This window comes from Myotis daubentonii, chromosome 12 (genome assembly GCF_963259705.1).
Source record: "Myotis daubentonii chromosome 12, mMyoDau2.1, whole genome shotgun sequence".
Lineage (NCBI taxonomy): Eukaryota > Metazoa > Chordata > Mammalia > Chiroptera > Vespertilionidae > Myotis > Myotis daubentonii.
The window spans coordinates 68,856,648-68,871,851 of NC_081851.1; the positions used below are offsets into that span (position 1 = coordinate 68,856,648).

Sequence of the window (15,204 nt, forward strand, 5' to 3'; positions counted from 1 at the left end):
CATATAGGCTTGTTAGATAGTTTTACAAAAATAGCCCCAAAGACCAAGCAGTGAGAAATGCTTTAAATACTGGTGTAGATATTGTTTTTCCTGACGTTCGAGAGGAGGGTAACTTTTAAAAAATGCAAACGGTCATTTTTCTAAGTTGACACTGAGGCAAACTAAACCCAAACAGAGACCCGGACAAACATAACCACTGTCCACTCTCTGCAGAGCAGACCGCCAATCTCTGCGTCCAGCGTTCACATTCCAGTATCATGTGGGTCCGGCCACCCTCCCATGAATTTCCTCCCCGAGTGCTGCTGCCCTTGCCAGCCCATGCTTCACGCCCTACCCTGTCCTGCTCGCCGGCTGCCGCCTGTAGGACTGTCACCTGTGGGGCTGTCACCTGTGGAGCTGTCACTCATGGGGCTGTCACCTGTGGGGCTTTCTGGAGCACTTACCTGCCCCTGGGACACCCTTCCACTTGGATATTGGAAAAAATGTTAACTGATCTTCAAGGATATTAATTTTTAAATTCTACCCATCTATAACAATAAAAGCGTAATATGCTAATTAGACTGGATGACCTTCCGGATGCAGCCAGGGCTGCAAGGGAAGCCCAGGTTCCAGGTGCCAGAGGGAAGCCAGTGCCAGCCGCTGGGGGAAGGAAGGCCTACTCTTGCATGAATTTCGTGCATCGGGCCTCGAGTTCCACTATAATTTCCATTGGCTCTTTTGCACAGAGATTCCATTTCTCTGGTAAAATTCTCCACCTTGCCATCTATTTTCTTGACCATATTAATCTTGGTTATTTGAAAGTCTTTATTGGATAACGCCAGTATCTGGATCACCCATGGGTCTGCTTCTATGATGGAGATACGTTTTGGGCCCTGACTGATGAGTTTCTCATCAAAGAGGACTGACTTGGCCTTTCTGAAGGCCGTCCCAGGGGCCATCCTGACCCGGTCTGGCATGTGGCTGCCTTGATGCCGGCTCTCAAGTCTGTGAAGGCTGCTTTTGCCAGCTCAACCGCCCCCCCCCCCCCCCAGCGCCTCCCCTCCTGGGGTTCTCGCTGCTTTCTGGGTTGAGTTCCAGGGTTTGTGCTCTTCGGCGGGTCTTGGATTCCAAGTGTGTTTCCCCAGCCCCATCTGCCTTCCTAAACCTCAGCTCGGCTTCGGGGTCTCTGGGCTGTGCTTTCTGCTCAGCCCTTCAGTACCCCAACAAGTGCTGTTTATGAGTCAGCAGATGCCTCAGGGAAAAGGGTTCTGGAATTTTTAACAAGATGTGTTTCTCTCCTCCCAGACATCTTGGCCCTGGGATCCTGCTTGCCTGGGAATTTTGCACTCCAATTTTGTCTCTCATCACCAAAACCTCCAGCTCAAGTTTTCAGCTTCTTATCCACCACCTTGGCTAGGTTCTTAGCCTCTTTGCCCCAAGCCACCCACAAATCAGCAATGCCTTAAGGGGAAGAATAACACCAATGTCACTCCCATCGGCTCCCTGTCCTTCTGGGATCCTGACCTCCCAAATCCTGCTGCCTGCACACAGATGGCTGTAGGACTTTGTCCAGCTCGTTGTTAGCTGTCTCTGAGGAGCTACGCTGATGTTACCGGAAGCCGCAGCCCCTATCCACTCTGTGGGAATGTGAGCTCCCTGAAGGCAGGACCCTGTCTCCATCACCACTGTGGTCCCTGGCTGGCCTCCTCCAGGACTGTAACTATCACCTATGCCTGGACGTTTCCAGATGTCTGTCTCCAGTCCGCAGCTCCGTTCTGAGCTCTCAGTCCCACATAACCAACTGCCGCTTGTTATCTCCACGTGACTATTACACAGAAACTCAACCCATCCGAACTCCTGTTCTTCCCCCAAACCTGTCCCTCCCCCGGTGCCAGCTCAGGAAGCGGCACCTCCTCCATCCACCGACTGCTCATGGCAGGAGCCCAGGCTCACCAGTGATAATTCCCTCTCCTTCCCTTCCGGCCACCCTCCCTGTGCTGCTGATTCCACCTTAAAATGTCATATGAACTCATCCGGTTCTCTCCTCTCACGGCCACAGCCCTGTCCCAGGATGGCTCCCCTCCCCTCCCCTCCCTCCGTTATTGGGTAGTCTCCTCTCATTCCTCCCCAAAGCCAGGCTGGCCCCCGTCCAACAGGCTCGCCAGCCACCCTGTGAGCAGAATGACCCCTGGAGAACAAACCTCTGGTTATGTCATTGCTCAGCACAACACACGCAATGACGTCCCTTGCTTTTAAGAAAGCTTTGAAGATAAACCCTCAAGGAGCCCAGCCCCTCCCAGTCCCGACTGGCCTGCCTCTTGCCCTTGTCTATTCTTAGGGTCAGCATCTTGAGGCCCATTTGCAAGCTCTTTTCCTGCCAGGAATCCTCCTTCCTCTCTCATGTCTGCCTCTTTCCTGTTCATCCTTCAGGTCTCAGCTAAATGTCTCCTCCTCAGAGGGGCTCCCCTGACCCCCAATGTTGGTTTGGTGCCTCTGTGGACTCGCTGCCATGGCATCCTGCCCTCTGTTCATAACACTCAGTACGTTGAAATTATATAATTATCCGAGTGTTTATTGGATACGTTTCTCCCCTACTAGACTGGATTCTCCTTGAGGCCAGGACTGTTTGCCTTGGTCACCACTATATTCCCAGCACTAGCCAAGGGCCTGGGACATCTGAGAAAATCGGAATAAGTGACTGAAACATCGACAAGGACAGCAACCACCCTCAGCCAGCCAGCAGAAAGCAACACGGAGTCCTCGGCAGCGAGAGGGTGGCTGGGCTGGGGTTTCTAGTAAGCCAGTGTCTGAGAGCGTAACTATAAAAATAAGAAATCCTAAATAGCTGTCTAATGCAGTCTTCTTATTGCCGGGTTTAATGCACTGGCCGGGAGTCAGCAGATCTGGGTTCCAGTCCCGGGTCTGGCACAAATCATGACAAATAGCGTATTCATGATGCTTCACAGTTTACAAGGCATTTTCACAGATAGGATCTCATTAAGCCTCCAGCGAGCAGCTTTTAGAGGCCTGTTGGGAGGGAGGAGAGGAGAGAATGAGCTGGGTTCCAGCCCTCCCCACGTGACCTCAGGCCAGCTTCCTCTTGGGCTCATCTGCATAACATAGGGGTCCAGTGAGATGGTCTTTAAGGTGTGCCTATGGGAATTTAGAACTAAAAACCCAGGACTGCTCTCTCAGGAAGCCAAGTAGCAGGGCAGCACCCCGAGGCTCCTGGAATACTGTGGGTGCCCCAGCCAGCTGTCACGTGACAGCAGGACAGGCACCAGCAGCGCCTGTGATTAACTTGAGAGCTGGTCCCAGGCAGCAGGAGTGAGGGGCAGGGGAGGGAGGTGGGGAAGGAGAAGCCCAGCTAGGCCAGAGTGTCCAGTCCCCTCTGTCTCGAAGAGCCAGGACCTCACAGTCCTGCTGAGAAGCCACAAACCCCTCCCAGAACTGGTGCCCTTTCTCCCCCAGCGCCCACCCCCAGGAGTGTCACCTTGACCTTCTGGGCTGTGCTCACTCACAGACCGCGGAGGCTTCTCCGTGGAGAAGTCCTGGGGCAGGAAATGCCCAGAGCATCGGAGGCAGCGCTCTGAGCTGGACCAAGCTCACTTAGACCTGTCCTCACAGCAGTGCCTGAAGTCCTGGTGGGACCCGGACACCAGGGCCTCCTATGCAAGTCACCAAGGGGCAGGGGCACCACAATCCAGTGCCACACAACAACGGGTACCGGAGCGTTCCTCCTGCACCCCATCAGTTCTCTGCCCTAGGAGCTTGCCTGCCCCATTCACTTTTTGTGGATCATCCTGGGTCATTGAAAATGGGGGCATGGTGTCTGGGCAATTCAGAGGAGGCTTAGCAGAGCCTTGGGAAACAAAAGGCCATTCTGCTGGGCCAGCCTTGAGTGAAGGTCGGGGGCTGGGTCTGTTGTAGGTGGCGGAACGGCACCGGGTGTTGGACCCGTGGGGTCAGACCAAACCTGGGTTCAGCAGCCTCAGGACTTGGGTTCTGGCCAGGAAAGAATTCAGAGCCAAGACCCAAACTACAGAAGAACCGTATGAGATGGTCTTTAAGGTTCGTCTATGGAAGTTTAGAACTAAAACGCCAGGACTTCTCCCATCACAGAGCCAAGTAGCAGGGCAGCACCCCAGGGGCTTCCATCTCTGTGACTTAAATCACAGATCACAGAGGCAGAAGGAGTAACCCCTAGAAGGAATGGGCTTAGGAAACAAGTTCTAGACCAGTGGTTCTCAACCTTCCTAATGCCGCGGCCCTTTAATACAGTTCCTCATGTTGTGGTGACCCCCAACCATAAAATTATTTTCGTTGCTACTTCATAACTGTCATTTTGCTACTGTTATGAATCATCATGTAAATATCTGATATGCAGGATGATATGCAGGATGTTACAAATTGAACATAATGAAAGCACAGTGATTAATCACAAAAACAATATGTAATTATATATGTGTTTTCCGATGGTCTTAGGCGACCCCTGTGAAAGGGCTGTTCGACCCCCAAAGGCGTCTCGACCCCCAGGTTGAGAAGCACTGTTCTAGAGGTAAAGGAAGGGCAGCTAGGAGCTTGGGAGTGAGGAAGGTCATGGTAATGCGCTTATTACCAGGAGGCCAAGGTGATGCCCTTTTTAAGGGCGGAGACTCAGGGGAGGTCCCAGGGGAAGATCTCAATAGAATATTCAGCAGTTTTCCAGGTGTGTCCTTTCAGGGCTGTGGTCTCCACTGACTGACGGGCCAGCACCAGGGCAGGGGTCATTATTCAATGCAGCTGGTCCTGAGGTCAGCAGTGGCTGGTTTTGTTGCTTTATCTGGGCCTGGAGCTGAAACACAACTTGAGGCCTAGATGTTATCTCTAGGGGAGAAAGGCCAGGGGGTGCAAACCGCATGACCAGTGATAAGCTAGGGGAGGAAAGTCACCCTGGGGCCAGGTCCACCCTATAACCGATTGTCCCTTGCTAGTAGGCACCTGGGTTTTCGTCCTGGTGACCTTCTGTAGCCGGCCCATCGTCCTTGCTCTGCTCACGTCTGTCTAACTGTCCCCCACAGGTCTACAGTGAGGATCTGGTTGTTCACGTGGCTCCTCCCCAAGGTTAACAGGCTCCCCAAGCCGGTCAGGGGCAGTGCTCCCAGTCGGAGCCCCTCACCCACCTTGGTGGCATAGGGCTTCCTCACTCTCCTTCTTTTATAAACTCTGGACCCTGCTTCCCTCAGCCTTCCCTTTGGATTTTTAAAATAAAAAATAGTAACATTGACAGCTTCTAGCTTTTTCTCCTCTGCTATAACAATTTTACATTCCCCCCAGGCAATGTGAATGGGAGATTAAAATTTAAAAGAAAAAAGGATCTCTTATGAGAAGGTAGAAAAAACACAAAGATTTAAATTTGAAGATATTACCTGTCCATGTTTTTCCTCTGAGTGAATCTTTTCATCCCCAAATGAACATCATTCTCCTCTTCTCACAAGGTTGGGCCTAGGTCTCCGTTTCTCTAACTGTACCCCACGCCACCCCAGATTTCCTGGTGCTGAGTAATAAGGAATTTGGGTGGCTTATGTCCCTGGTTCTCGGGAGGCAACCTCTAAACCAGCGGTTCTCACCTGTGGGTCGCGACCCCTTTGGCGGTCGAACGACCCTTTCACAGGGGTCGCCTAAGACCATCCTGCATATCAGATATTTACATTACGATTCATAATAGTAGCAACATTACAGTTATGAAGTAGCGACAAAAATAATTTTATGGTTGGGTCACAACATGAGGAACTGTATTTAAAGGGCCAGAAGGTTGAGAACCACTGGGGTTTCCCAGGTGATAAGAGTGTCTTTGTTATTCCAGTGGGCGGCTCAGACCTTGCTTGAGTTCACTCTGATGAGATGACTCAGGATGGGAGCCAACCATGTGATCAGAGGGCTGGGGTTTTGAACCAGATGACGTCAGCTCAACCTCTGGGGAGGGAAGGGGGCTGGAGATGGCATTCAATCATAGGGCCAATGATTCAGTCTGCCATGTTGACATAATGCAGCCCCAGTACAAATGTTAGACACCATTGCTCAGGCGAGCTCTTCCTGGTTAGTTACACACCGGTGGCCCAGGGGGTGACATCCTGAGGACACGGCAGCTGCACGTTGGAGAGCCTCTGAGACCTCACGCTGTCTCTTCATTGGCGGGTCCTGCTTTGAGCCCTTTATAATAGAACGGTGGTCCTAAGCCTGGTGCTTCCCTGAGTTCTGTGGGCTGTTCCAGTGACTTATCGAACCCAAGTGGATAGTGGCCCCTTAGACGTGCCAGTAGCCTGAGGCCCCCAGAGCTGGCGGCTGCTGTCTGAAGGGAGGGGAGTCTGGGGGAGGACCATGCCCTTGGCCTGTGACGTCTGCACTAAGTCTAGGCAGTTAGCGCCAGGTGTGCTTTTTACCTGCTTCCCCCCACTGCCCGAGGTGCCCTCCTCATCTGTCAGGAGACTCCGTCTCCTCCAAACATAGGCCCACCCCACCCTCGGCCCAGAAGCCAGATGCAGAGGCAGAACTCCCCTTGAGTAGTTCTAGCTTGATCGGGGGAAGGTGACGTGTGGCCTGGTGATGTGTGGCCTTTGTGCTGGAAGGCAGTGGGTGGTGTGGGTGAGCCTGGACAGTCTCCCACCCTCTCCTCCTTCCGTGTCCAGGCTCCAGCCTGCTCGTCTGGCTGGTGGGGTCCCCAGGGCCCTCTGGATCGGCCCCCTCAGCGTTCTCCCCCGGCCTGGCCAGGGAGTCTTTCCCGGGTGTGCAAAGAAAAAACTGCTTATTCTCTAAAACCACAGATCTTCCTCCCAAGCTTCCACCTCTAGCTTCCTAGGAATAATGCTCCAGTGTCTTCCACGTGGGGTGATTTCTTCCCCATTTAAATGGGCCATCGATGGACGACTTGCTCTGTTTCTAGCTCCAGCCTTAACAACCGACTGTCCCCCAGGAGATGTACATGGGAAACTACTTTAAAGGGTCTGTTTGGATGAGCTAGTCCCTCTGCCTAAACGCTGTGTTCCAGGTTGGGTACCCCTTCTCTACTCCGTCAGTATCTGGCAGCATGTGGGGGCTTCACTGGCCACGGGGAAGTGTCCTCAGATCCATACTTGTTCTGTGCATTTTGCTGGTCTAACCAGGCATGACGGTCACAGCTGGCCTTATGGACAATGTGCCGACACGCACCGTGGGAGTCTGGGTTGTCCCACTTGTCCCTGGGAGAGTGCCTCTGCCTCCTGGCCAGCCTTGCTTGAGCTCTCAGCCCCTCTGATCCACTCCCTGGAGCATATGGGTTCCCTGCAGGGCCTGGGAGGCTGGGAGCCCTGCCTTAGTCATCCCCCCGTCCCTCCCCCTTTCTTGGCAGACTTCTAGAGGTGTGCAGCCCCCAACTTATCCCACAGGTGACCTTGAGGCAGCATGACTCAGGCACTGAGATCCTCAGCACCAGGGATGTTTCTAAGCTCCCTGCGCCCTCACCCTGGGGTAGTGAGCTCATGGCTGTCTGGCGTCGCCACTGTTTTCTCCGTCCCCTGTCTCCCAGACCAGAAGGGCAGTCCTTCTGTCCTTTTCCTCGCAGTCTGCCAGGATGCTCCTGTAGATCCCACAGTCTGCGCTCCCCAGGCCTGCCTCTTGCCACACCAAAGGAACATAGACAATCCTTTCTCCTGCCCAAGCGTGGCTTTCCAGGCTGCTCAGCTGCTGGGAACGCAAACAGAAATCTAGTTGAGATTCGGGGCTGGGCAGCGACCTGCCCCAGCAGGATCCACCCTGGTCCTTAGCACCGAATAACTCCAGTGGGTGTCCGCCCCCCCCCCCAACCAACTACAAGACTCACAGGCTGAGGAACTAGATTGGAAACTATTTGAAAATATAATACTCATTTACACATTTCTTTAATAATATTTATGATGGGTCTATGATGTGCTGGGCACTGAGTTAGGACATACATGCTCCTTGAAATGGTTTTCAGTAACAGCTTTGTTCATAAATCATTGACATACGATTCAATCTTATAGTGCACAACAGAGTTGTACAACCATCAGCACCATCTCATTTTAGAATATTTTCATCACCCCCAAAAGAAACGCCATATCCATTAGCAGTAACCTCTCCATCTCCCCTCCCCCCTTCTCTTGGCAACCACCAATCTACTTTCTGTCTCTATGGATTTTTTTACTCTGGACATTTCATATACATGGAATGATATAATGTGTGGCCTTTTGTGACTAGCTTTCTTAATTTCGTATCATGTTTTCAAGCTTCATTCATGTTGTCCCACGTATTAATAGTTCATTTATTTTTACAGCAGAATAATGCTCCCTTATATGGGATATGCCATATTTTATTTATACATTTTATTAGTTGGTGATTATTTGGGCTGTCTCTACTTTTTTGGCTCTTATGAATAACCTTGCTATGAACATTCACGTACAGGATTTTATGTGGACAAATGCTTTCACTTCTCTTGGGTATATACACAGGAGTGGAGTTGCAGGGTCGTACGTGTTAAAAACCAAAATTAGTCTCAGTAAGTTTTAAGGATCTTATTAGCTTTATTCAATAATTCATAAATCGGACAGCATCGAATCTAGCAGATAGAAGTTCCGAGGAGCTGTATGAAATGAGACTTTTATAGGCAGAAGGTGGTGGGAGCAAGGAAGTTATATTAGCAAAACACCGGTTGTTTGTGGCAAGGTCACCTTCCTTTAGGGCAGTGGTTCTCAATCTTCTGGCCCTTTAAATACAGTTCCTCATGTTGTGACCCAACCATAAAATTATTTTCGTTGCTACTTCATAACTGGAATGTTGCTTCTGTTATGAATGGTAATGTAAATCTCTGATATGCAGGATGGTCTTAGGTGACCCCTGTGAAAGGGTCGTTCGACCGCCAAAGGGGTCGCGACCCACAGGTTGAGAACCGCTGCTTTAGGGGCTGGCAGGGAGGTATCCGGCAGAAGACCTCACTGCTGCTGATTAGGTGATTCCTGATGGACTGGTTTTAAGATTCCATTTCTGGGAGAGCCAAAACTGTAAGTCAGTCTTGGTTTAATGATGTGGGGCTTAGCACAGGTGACTCCATCTTGGGCCTTCACATTTTTGAGAACCTACCAAACTCTTTTCTCAAGTGGTCACACCATTTAATATTCCCCCTAGCAGTGTGTGAGGGTTCCAGTTTCTCTGCATCTCACCAACACTTACTGTGCTTTTGACTTGGGCCAGCCCAGTGGGCGTGCAGTGGTATCTCACCGCGGTTTTGATTTGCATCTCCTGATGGCTGATGATGATGAGCGCCTTTTCATGTGCTCATTGGCCATTTGTGTACCTTCTTTGGAGAAAGTTCTATTCAAATCCTTTGCCCATTTTTTTTAGTTGGGCTATTTGTCTTTTTGTTTGTGTGTGTTTGTTTGTTTGTTTTCCAGCCCTTTTTAAGAGACGTCTAAATCAAGGCTGAGTAGTGGTTGCCGATTGAACAGTTGGTAGAGTTCATTGCAAGGAGTCAGAAACCTTGCAAAGAGCACATTCCATCCCACACCAGAGGGTTGGGGCCGGGGCAGACCCTGGGGAGGAAGGATGAGACCTGTGGGGCCTGGCTGGGCCTCCTGCCGCTCAAGGACACCCCTGCCGAGGAGTTTGGATGGAGGGGGTAGGGATGTTGGTTGGTGAGTGAATTGAAGGAAGAATCATATGGGGGTGGGGAACTTTCTTTCTTTCCTTCTTTCTTTCTTTCTTTCTTTCTTTCTTTCTTTCTTTCTTTCTTTCTTTCTTTCTTTCTTTCTTTCTTTCTTTCTTTTTTCCTTTTAAGGAGCACAGGCTTTTATTTCTTGGGTAAATGAGCCCATGTACTGAAAAGCATTTTGGAATTACAAAGGGATATGCAAATGTAAGGTGATATTCTTATTGCTACTATTGCTGTTTGTAAGGACCAGTGGCTGTGGGGCTGTGGGAAGGCGCTGGGAGGATGTGGGGGGGATGGAACTGAAGGGGAGGGGAGGGCAGCAGAGTTTGCAAACCTTGGTTACCTGCTTGAGGTGAGAAAGAGAGAGGTTTATGATTTCTGGCATATTCCTTCACCACCTGTACAATTATTTACTCAGCATTTTTCTTTATATGTGCTCCTATTTCTTTTCATTAAACAGGTCTATTTATAAAGGAAACCTTATATCACAGTTATAAATGGCAAACCTGCATCATTTTCAAAATGGAAGGAAGGCCATAAACAAAGGTAATGAAAACCAAGCCGTGTTATTAAATCCCAGCTGGATGCTGTTACCTCCTGGGCCTGAAAACCTCCCCGCTTAGCCTGGCTCACCTCTCCTCGTCCCTGGGTCTCCACTCCGTGCGCGGCCTCAGGAAGCCTCTCCAGCCGCCCCCCCCCCTCCCTCCCCATCAGCTTTATTGCTTCCAGGCCCTTATCTCTGTGGCAGGGATGCTGCTCTTCCTTTGTGTGCCTGGCTGAAGGAGGGCAGGGCCTTGTCTCTCCTGCACTCTGCCTCCTCTCAATAAGCAGCTGTTGAATAAAGAGCTGCAGGGATGTTCTCTAGTCCGTTCCTCGGGAGTGTCAACAGGGCGGAAAGGCACCCACCAGCCTCTGCCTCGCCGCCACCGGCAGCTCCAGGTCACAGGAGGACCGAGTGAGACGGGAAGGAAGCAGCCTGGGGGGGTGCCGCCCACCGCTCACCTGGCTCCCACCCAGGCTGTGGGAACCCCCAGGCCGGCGCCGGCGATCCAGGCTTGGACCCTCCCTTGCCCACTCGCCTGAGGGTTCCCACCGCGTCGCTGAACCTCACCCGCTGGCCTTCCCAGAGCAAAGGAGCGGCACCTGCCGACCTCACAGACCTCTGTGGGCATGGCAGGAGGCAGCTTACAGGGACACGGCTGGCAGAGAGAAGCTGCTCAATAAAAGAGGGTGGAAGTTCCGAGGGCTTAGCAGCAGATGGGACTTAATTGCTGACTTTGCCTGCTAAAATCCTGCCCGTTCTTCCAGGCTCAGCTGTAAAAAGTAACAATATCACTTACCCTTGATCGAGAACTCACTATGTGCCTGGTACCTTGTAAGTAAGAGCTAAATAAATATAACATCTTATCTTATCCTTGCATTAATCCTATAAAGTGGGGATTTATTATTCCCGTTTTATAGATGAGGGAACCGAGGCTTATAGTAGTTGTGTGACTTGCCTGCAGTGATGCAACCAGCCCTGTACTATTAAGCCTCTGATGGCATCTGCTCAAGCTCCCTTGGCATGTGCGTGCATCTGTGTGCGTGTGCATGTGTGTACGTGTGCACGTGTGTGCATGTGTGTGGGCATGTGCATGCGCGTGTGCATGTGTGTGTGCGTATGCGTGTGTGCGTGCGTGTGCATGTGCGTGTGTGTGTGTGTGTGTGTGTGTGTGAAGTATCCATTTCTTGAAGGCCGAGACCACAGTCACTCATTTCTCCCCAGGGTCAGGCCCGGTTCCCGGCACACTGCAGGTGCTGCCCCTGTGCCTGCCAGGTCAACGAGGGGCTGAGGGCCCCTGGGGTTCTTCTGCTCGGCTCCATCTCCGGGAAGGACAGGTGAAGAAAATTGAGCAAAAGAAAAGAAAACCGAGCAGCTGATTTCCAGAGACATAGATCAGCTGCAACAGAAAGGCCTGGGATGTTCGCGTAGGAGAGCGTGTGGCAGGACCTGGTAGAGCCAGGAAAGCCACAGGGCACAGTGCGGGTGGGCGTGGGACCGCCCAGGGGCAGGAGTGGCGGGTGGCTGTGGGAGGCGCCTCCTGGCCTGTGGCCCTGCAGCTGAGCTGGACTTCTCTGTCTCCCCAGGTCAACTCTCCACCTGCTCTTCATTCCTGCAGGAGAGAAGGAGAGGAGAGGGCGATGCTGGGGTCCTGATCCCCATGTGTTGGGTCAGGACTGTAGCAACTCTGTGGTAAGTAGCCCAGGATTCTGCCCTCTCCTGGGTGGTTTGTCTACACCCCACCTTGCCTTTTGAAGAGTTCCATGAAGTCCCCTTTTTAGACCCTCTCCAAAGTACCCTCATTTGAATGTACCCTCTGCTCCTGCAGGGACCCTGACCGGACCCTGACTGAGGGGCTGGGACGCCCCTGTAGGTGCTCTTTGGGCCACTCCTGAGATCAGGGCCTATGCTACTCATTTTTGCACCCCCACCTTTGGCAAAGCGCTTGGGACAGGATCCTAACATCTACTGAGCACTTATGTGCCTGGCATTGCTACCTGTACTAACTCGAATAATCTCACAACGCCCCATGACTATCACCCTGCTTTATAGTCGAGGAAGCGAAGACTGGGAGAGGTTGTGTAACTGGCCGAGGTCACGTGTCTTGTCAGCATGAGCAGATTTGGGATTCTAGCCCAGGCAGTGCGACCCCCGAGCCAACAGAATGGCACTCGGCCCTGCCCCTGGGCTGCCTTTCGGTTTGTGGCTGAGGGTGGTGTCATCGGCCCTGGGAGCCAGAAGAACCCATTTCTTTGCCCCCTCAGAAGCTCAGGTAGAATGGGCAGAAGGTAGAATGTATGGCAACTATGGCAACCAGATCACCTGGTCACACAAACTGGTGAGCCCTGGGGGCAAAGGTTCTGCTGCCGGCAGAGAGAAAGGTGTGGCTGGCATGGGACAGTGTTTGAGGTACCAGATCCACTGGGAGGACCTGGAAGAGTACCAGGTGGGTCGATCAGGCTGAGACTCTGGGCAGAGGTGGGAGCTTCCTAAGGCAGGTGGGGCGAGCGGGAAGACTCTTACCTGAAGCTCTAGACCAGTGGTTCCCAACCTTTTGGCCCTTTAAATACAGTTCCTCATGTTGTGACCCAACCATACAATTATTTTCGTTGCTACTTCATAACTGTCATGGTGCTACTGTGATGAATCGTCATGTAAATCTCTGATATGCAGGATGGTCTTAGGCGACCCCTGTGAAAGGGTCGTTCGACCGCCAAAGGGGTCGCGACTCACAGGTTGAGAACCTCTGCTCTAGAGCCTACCAGTCAGACAGTGGTGGCCCTGGCCTTTGCTGATGTCCAGTCCGGTCCTCCTAGGCCTCCTCCCCACCCATCCCCTGCTCCACAGCCCGGTTTCCGTCTTGTCTCTGATTCTCTCTCCAGGTCTGAGCCCACACACGCCTTCCCGAGACCATGAGAGCCAGGGGAGGGGGCAGGGCACTGTTTCCTCCTCGGCCACCCCCTCAGCATCCGCTGCGGAGGGCCGGGTGCCCCCATTTCTGGCTGTTCCACCCGGCCCCCGAAGCTCCCGCTCCTCGGGAGGCCAGGGCAGGGCTGGACGGAGCGGGCAGGTCACCTCTCTGTGGCTTGTTGTAGGCGCTGACCTTCCTGACCAGAAATGAGATCCTGTGGTGAGTAGAGCCCCCGCCCCCGCCCCCCCGGCCCCTGGGCTGGGATCTGGCCCTGGCCCTGTGGGTGGCCCCTGCTCAGAGCCGCAGAGCCCTAAGATCACGGGTGGTAAGAGTGAAGGATGAGGCTGCCCGGAGCAGGCAGAGACGGGCCAGCCCCAGGGTGGGGCCGTGATCCCCAGGCCTGGCGAGATGAGTGGAATGTCAGGCTTCAGGCTGCCGGGGGACCCAAGGCGGGGTTTCCTCATGGAGTCACAGAGGTGGACAGGCCCTCCCTGGGATGGTGAAGACAAGGGTTCCTGGATGAACCGTAATTCGTTCAGGAAACAGGTCTGAAGCCCGTTTGGACCCGTCACTGGCTGGGTAACTGCATCTCTCTCAGCACCGACGCCCTCCCCAAGCCTCCCTCCATGCCTGGTGTGCGGCAGACACCGTGCCAGCCCTGGAGTGCAATGGTGACCATTGGTCCCTGCTCTCGCAGGTTTCTGTCCAAAGCCATCCATCACCACGTCCCCACATGGGATTGCAGAGGGATGGAAGGCATGAGGGAGGGGTGAGTGCACAGCCCAAGCCAGGTGCTCAGCGAACACGTGGTAGACAGATACATGAGCTCACTAAGGCATGGGGTGGGGCGGGGCTGGAGGGAGGAGACCACTGTGAGACCCTCAGGCCTGGGCCCTCTCCCCTCACTGTCTCTGCGTGGACTCGCGCTCCCCACCATGACACCTGGCCTGAGAGTCACACTTCCCACCTCGAGTCCCAGGCAGGCAACGCCTTTGCCATAAGCATGAGCCTCCCCAGGCACTGAGCGTGGCCAGGACACAGGGAGCCATGGAGACCAGGGCCAGTCACGGGGCTATATTATTTTCCTTTGAAAATTAAAATTCACTCACTTTTTTAAATATAGAAAAAAATATGACAAAACTCCACATGACTCACATCCTACTACCCCTACTGAGCTTTTCTAAAAAGTAACTCTTGAGCAAAAATAAAATCTAATTTTAAAATGTAACTTGTGACCATGGCTAGAAAATTCGATAGCATAGAAAGCTCTACATAAAAAAGTAAATGCCCCCCCCCCCAATTTTTCCAGGTCTTTTCCCCAAAGGTAACCACTGCTCAGTTGTTTCCCATTAGCCTTCCGGAAGAATCTTTCATAGATAAACCGACACACAGAGCCTTCAAACAGGGTATCCCTTTCATACTGTCGCATTTACTCATGTATAGTGTAGCATGCATACTGTTCCGGACCCTTTTTTATAAAGTTTTCATCTGGGCTGGTTTTGCTTAAAGCACAGAAATCTGCCTCTTTCTTTTTTAATGACTACGGAGCATTCCTTCCAACGGAAGAACCGTAATTCATTTTCCCAACCCCCTGTAATGTACACTTACGTTGTTCATGGTTTTCAGCTTTACAAATAGTGTTACATCCAACCTTCATGCACAAAGCGCTTATCCAACAGGTGAGCATCGATCCATAGGATGCCTGTCTAGCCATCGAAATGGAGGCTTCCCCCGGGCTCCAGGCCCCGTCCTGCCCTGCGCTCCTGGATTTCCTGGAACGCCAGGTCAGCAGGTGGAGTGGTGACAGGCTTGCTTCCTGGAAGCCAGAGGCCTGGGTCCGAGGCTCCGCGGTCACTTCCTAGCTGTGTGACCGCGGGTGAGCTTCTTACCTCCGCTGAGCCTCAGTTTCCACACTTACAGGAAAAGGGTGGCCTGAGAGCAATGGCTGTGAGTAGGACAAGGAGATGATCCGAGCCGTGACGGCACCCGGGTCAGTGCTGAGTATGTGGTCATTGCTATTTTCATGGTGTTATCATCCCCTTTTGGCAAATGAGGGAACTGGCTCAGAGAAAGGACGTGCCCAAGGCGCACAGC

At 52.5% G+C, this 15,204-nt stretch overlaps 1 protein-coding gene across 1 annotated transcript in view; it reads left to right on the forward strand.

Moving 5' to 3' along the window:
- Window positions 1–15,204, forward strand: part of CIB4 (calcium and integrin binding family member 4) — a 65,419-nt gene that overhangs the window by 15,363 nt on the left and 34,852 nt on the right. The window contains exons 2-4 of the mRNA XM_059660674.1: window positions 11,475–11,536; window positions 11,786–11,891; window positions 13,295–13,329. Of these exons, the coding sequence (XP_059516657.1) occupies window positions 11,475–11,536; window positions 11,786–11,891; window positions 13,295–13,329 (203 nt within the window). The remainder of the gene's footprint in view (window positions 1–11,474; window positions 11,537–11,785; window positions 11,892–13,294; window positions 13,330–15,204) is intronic.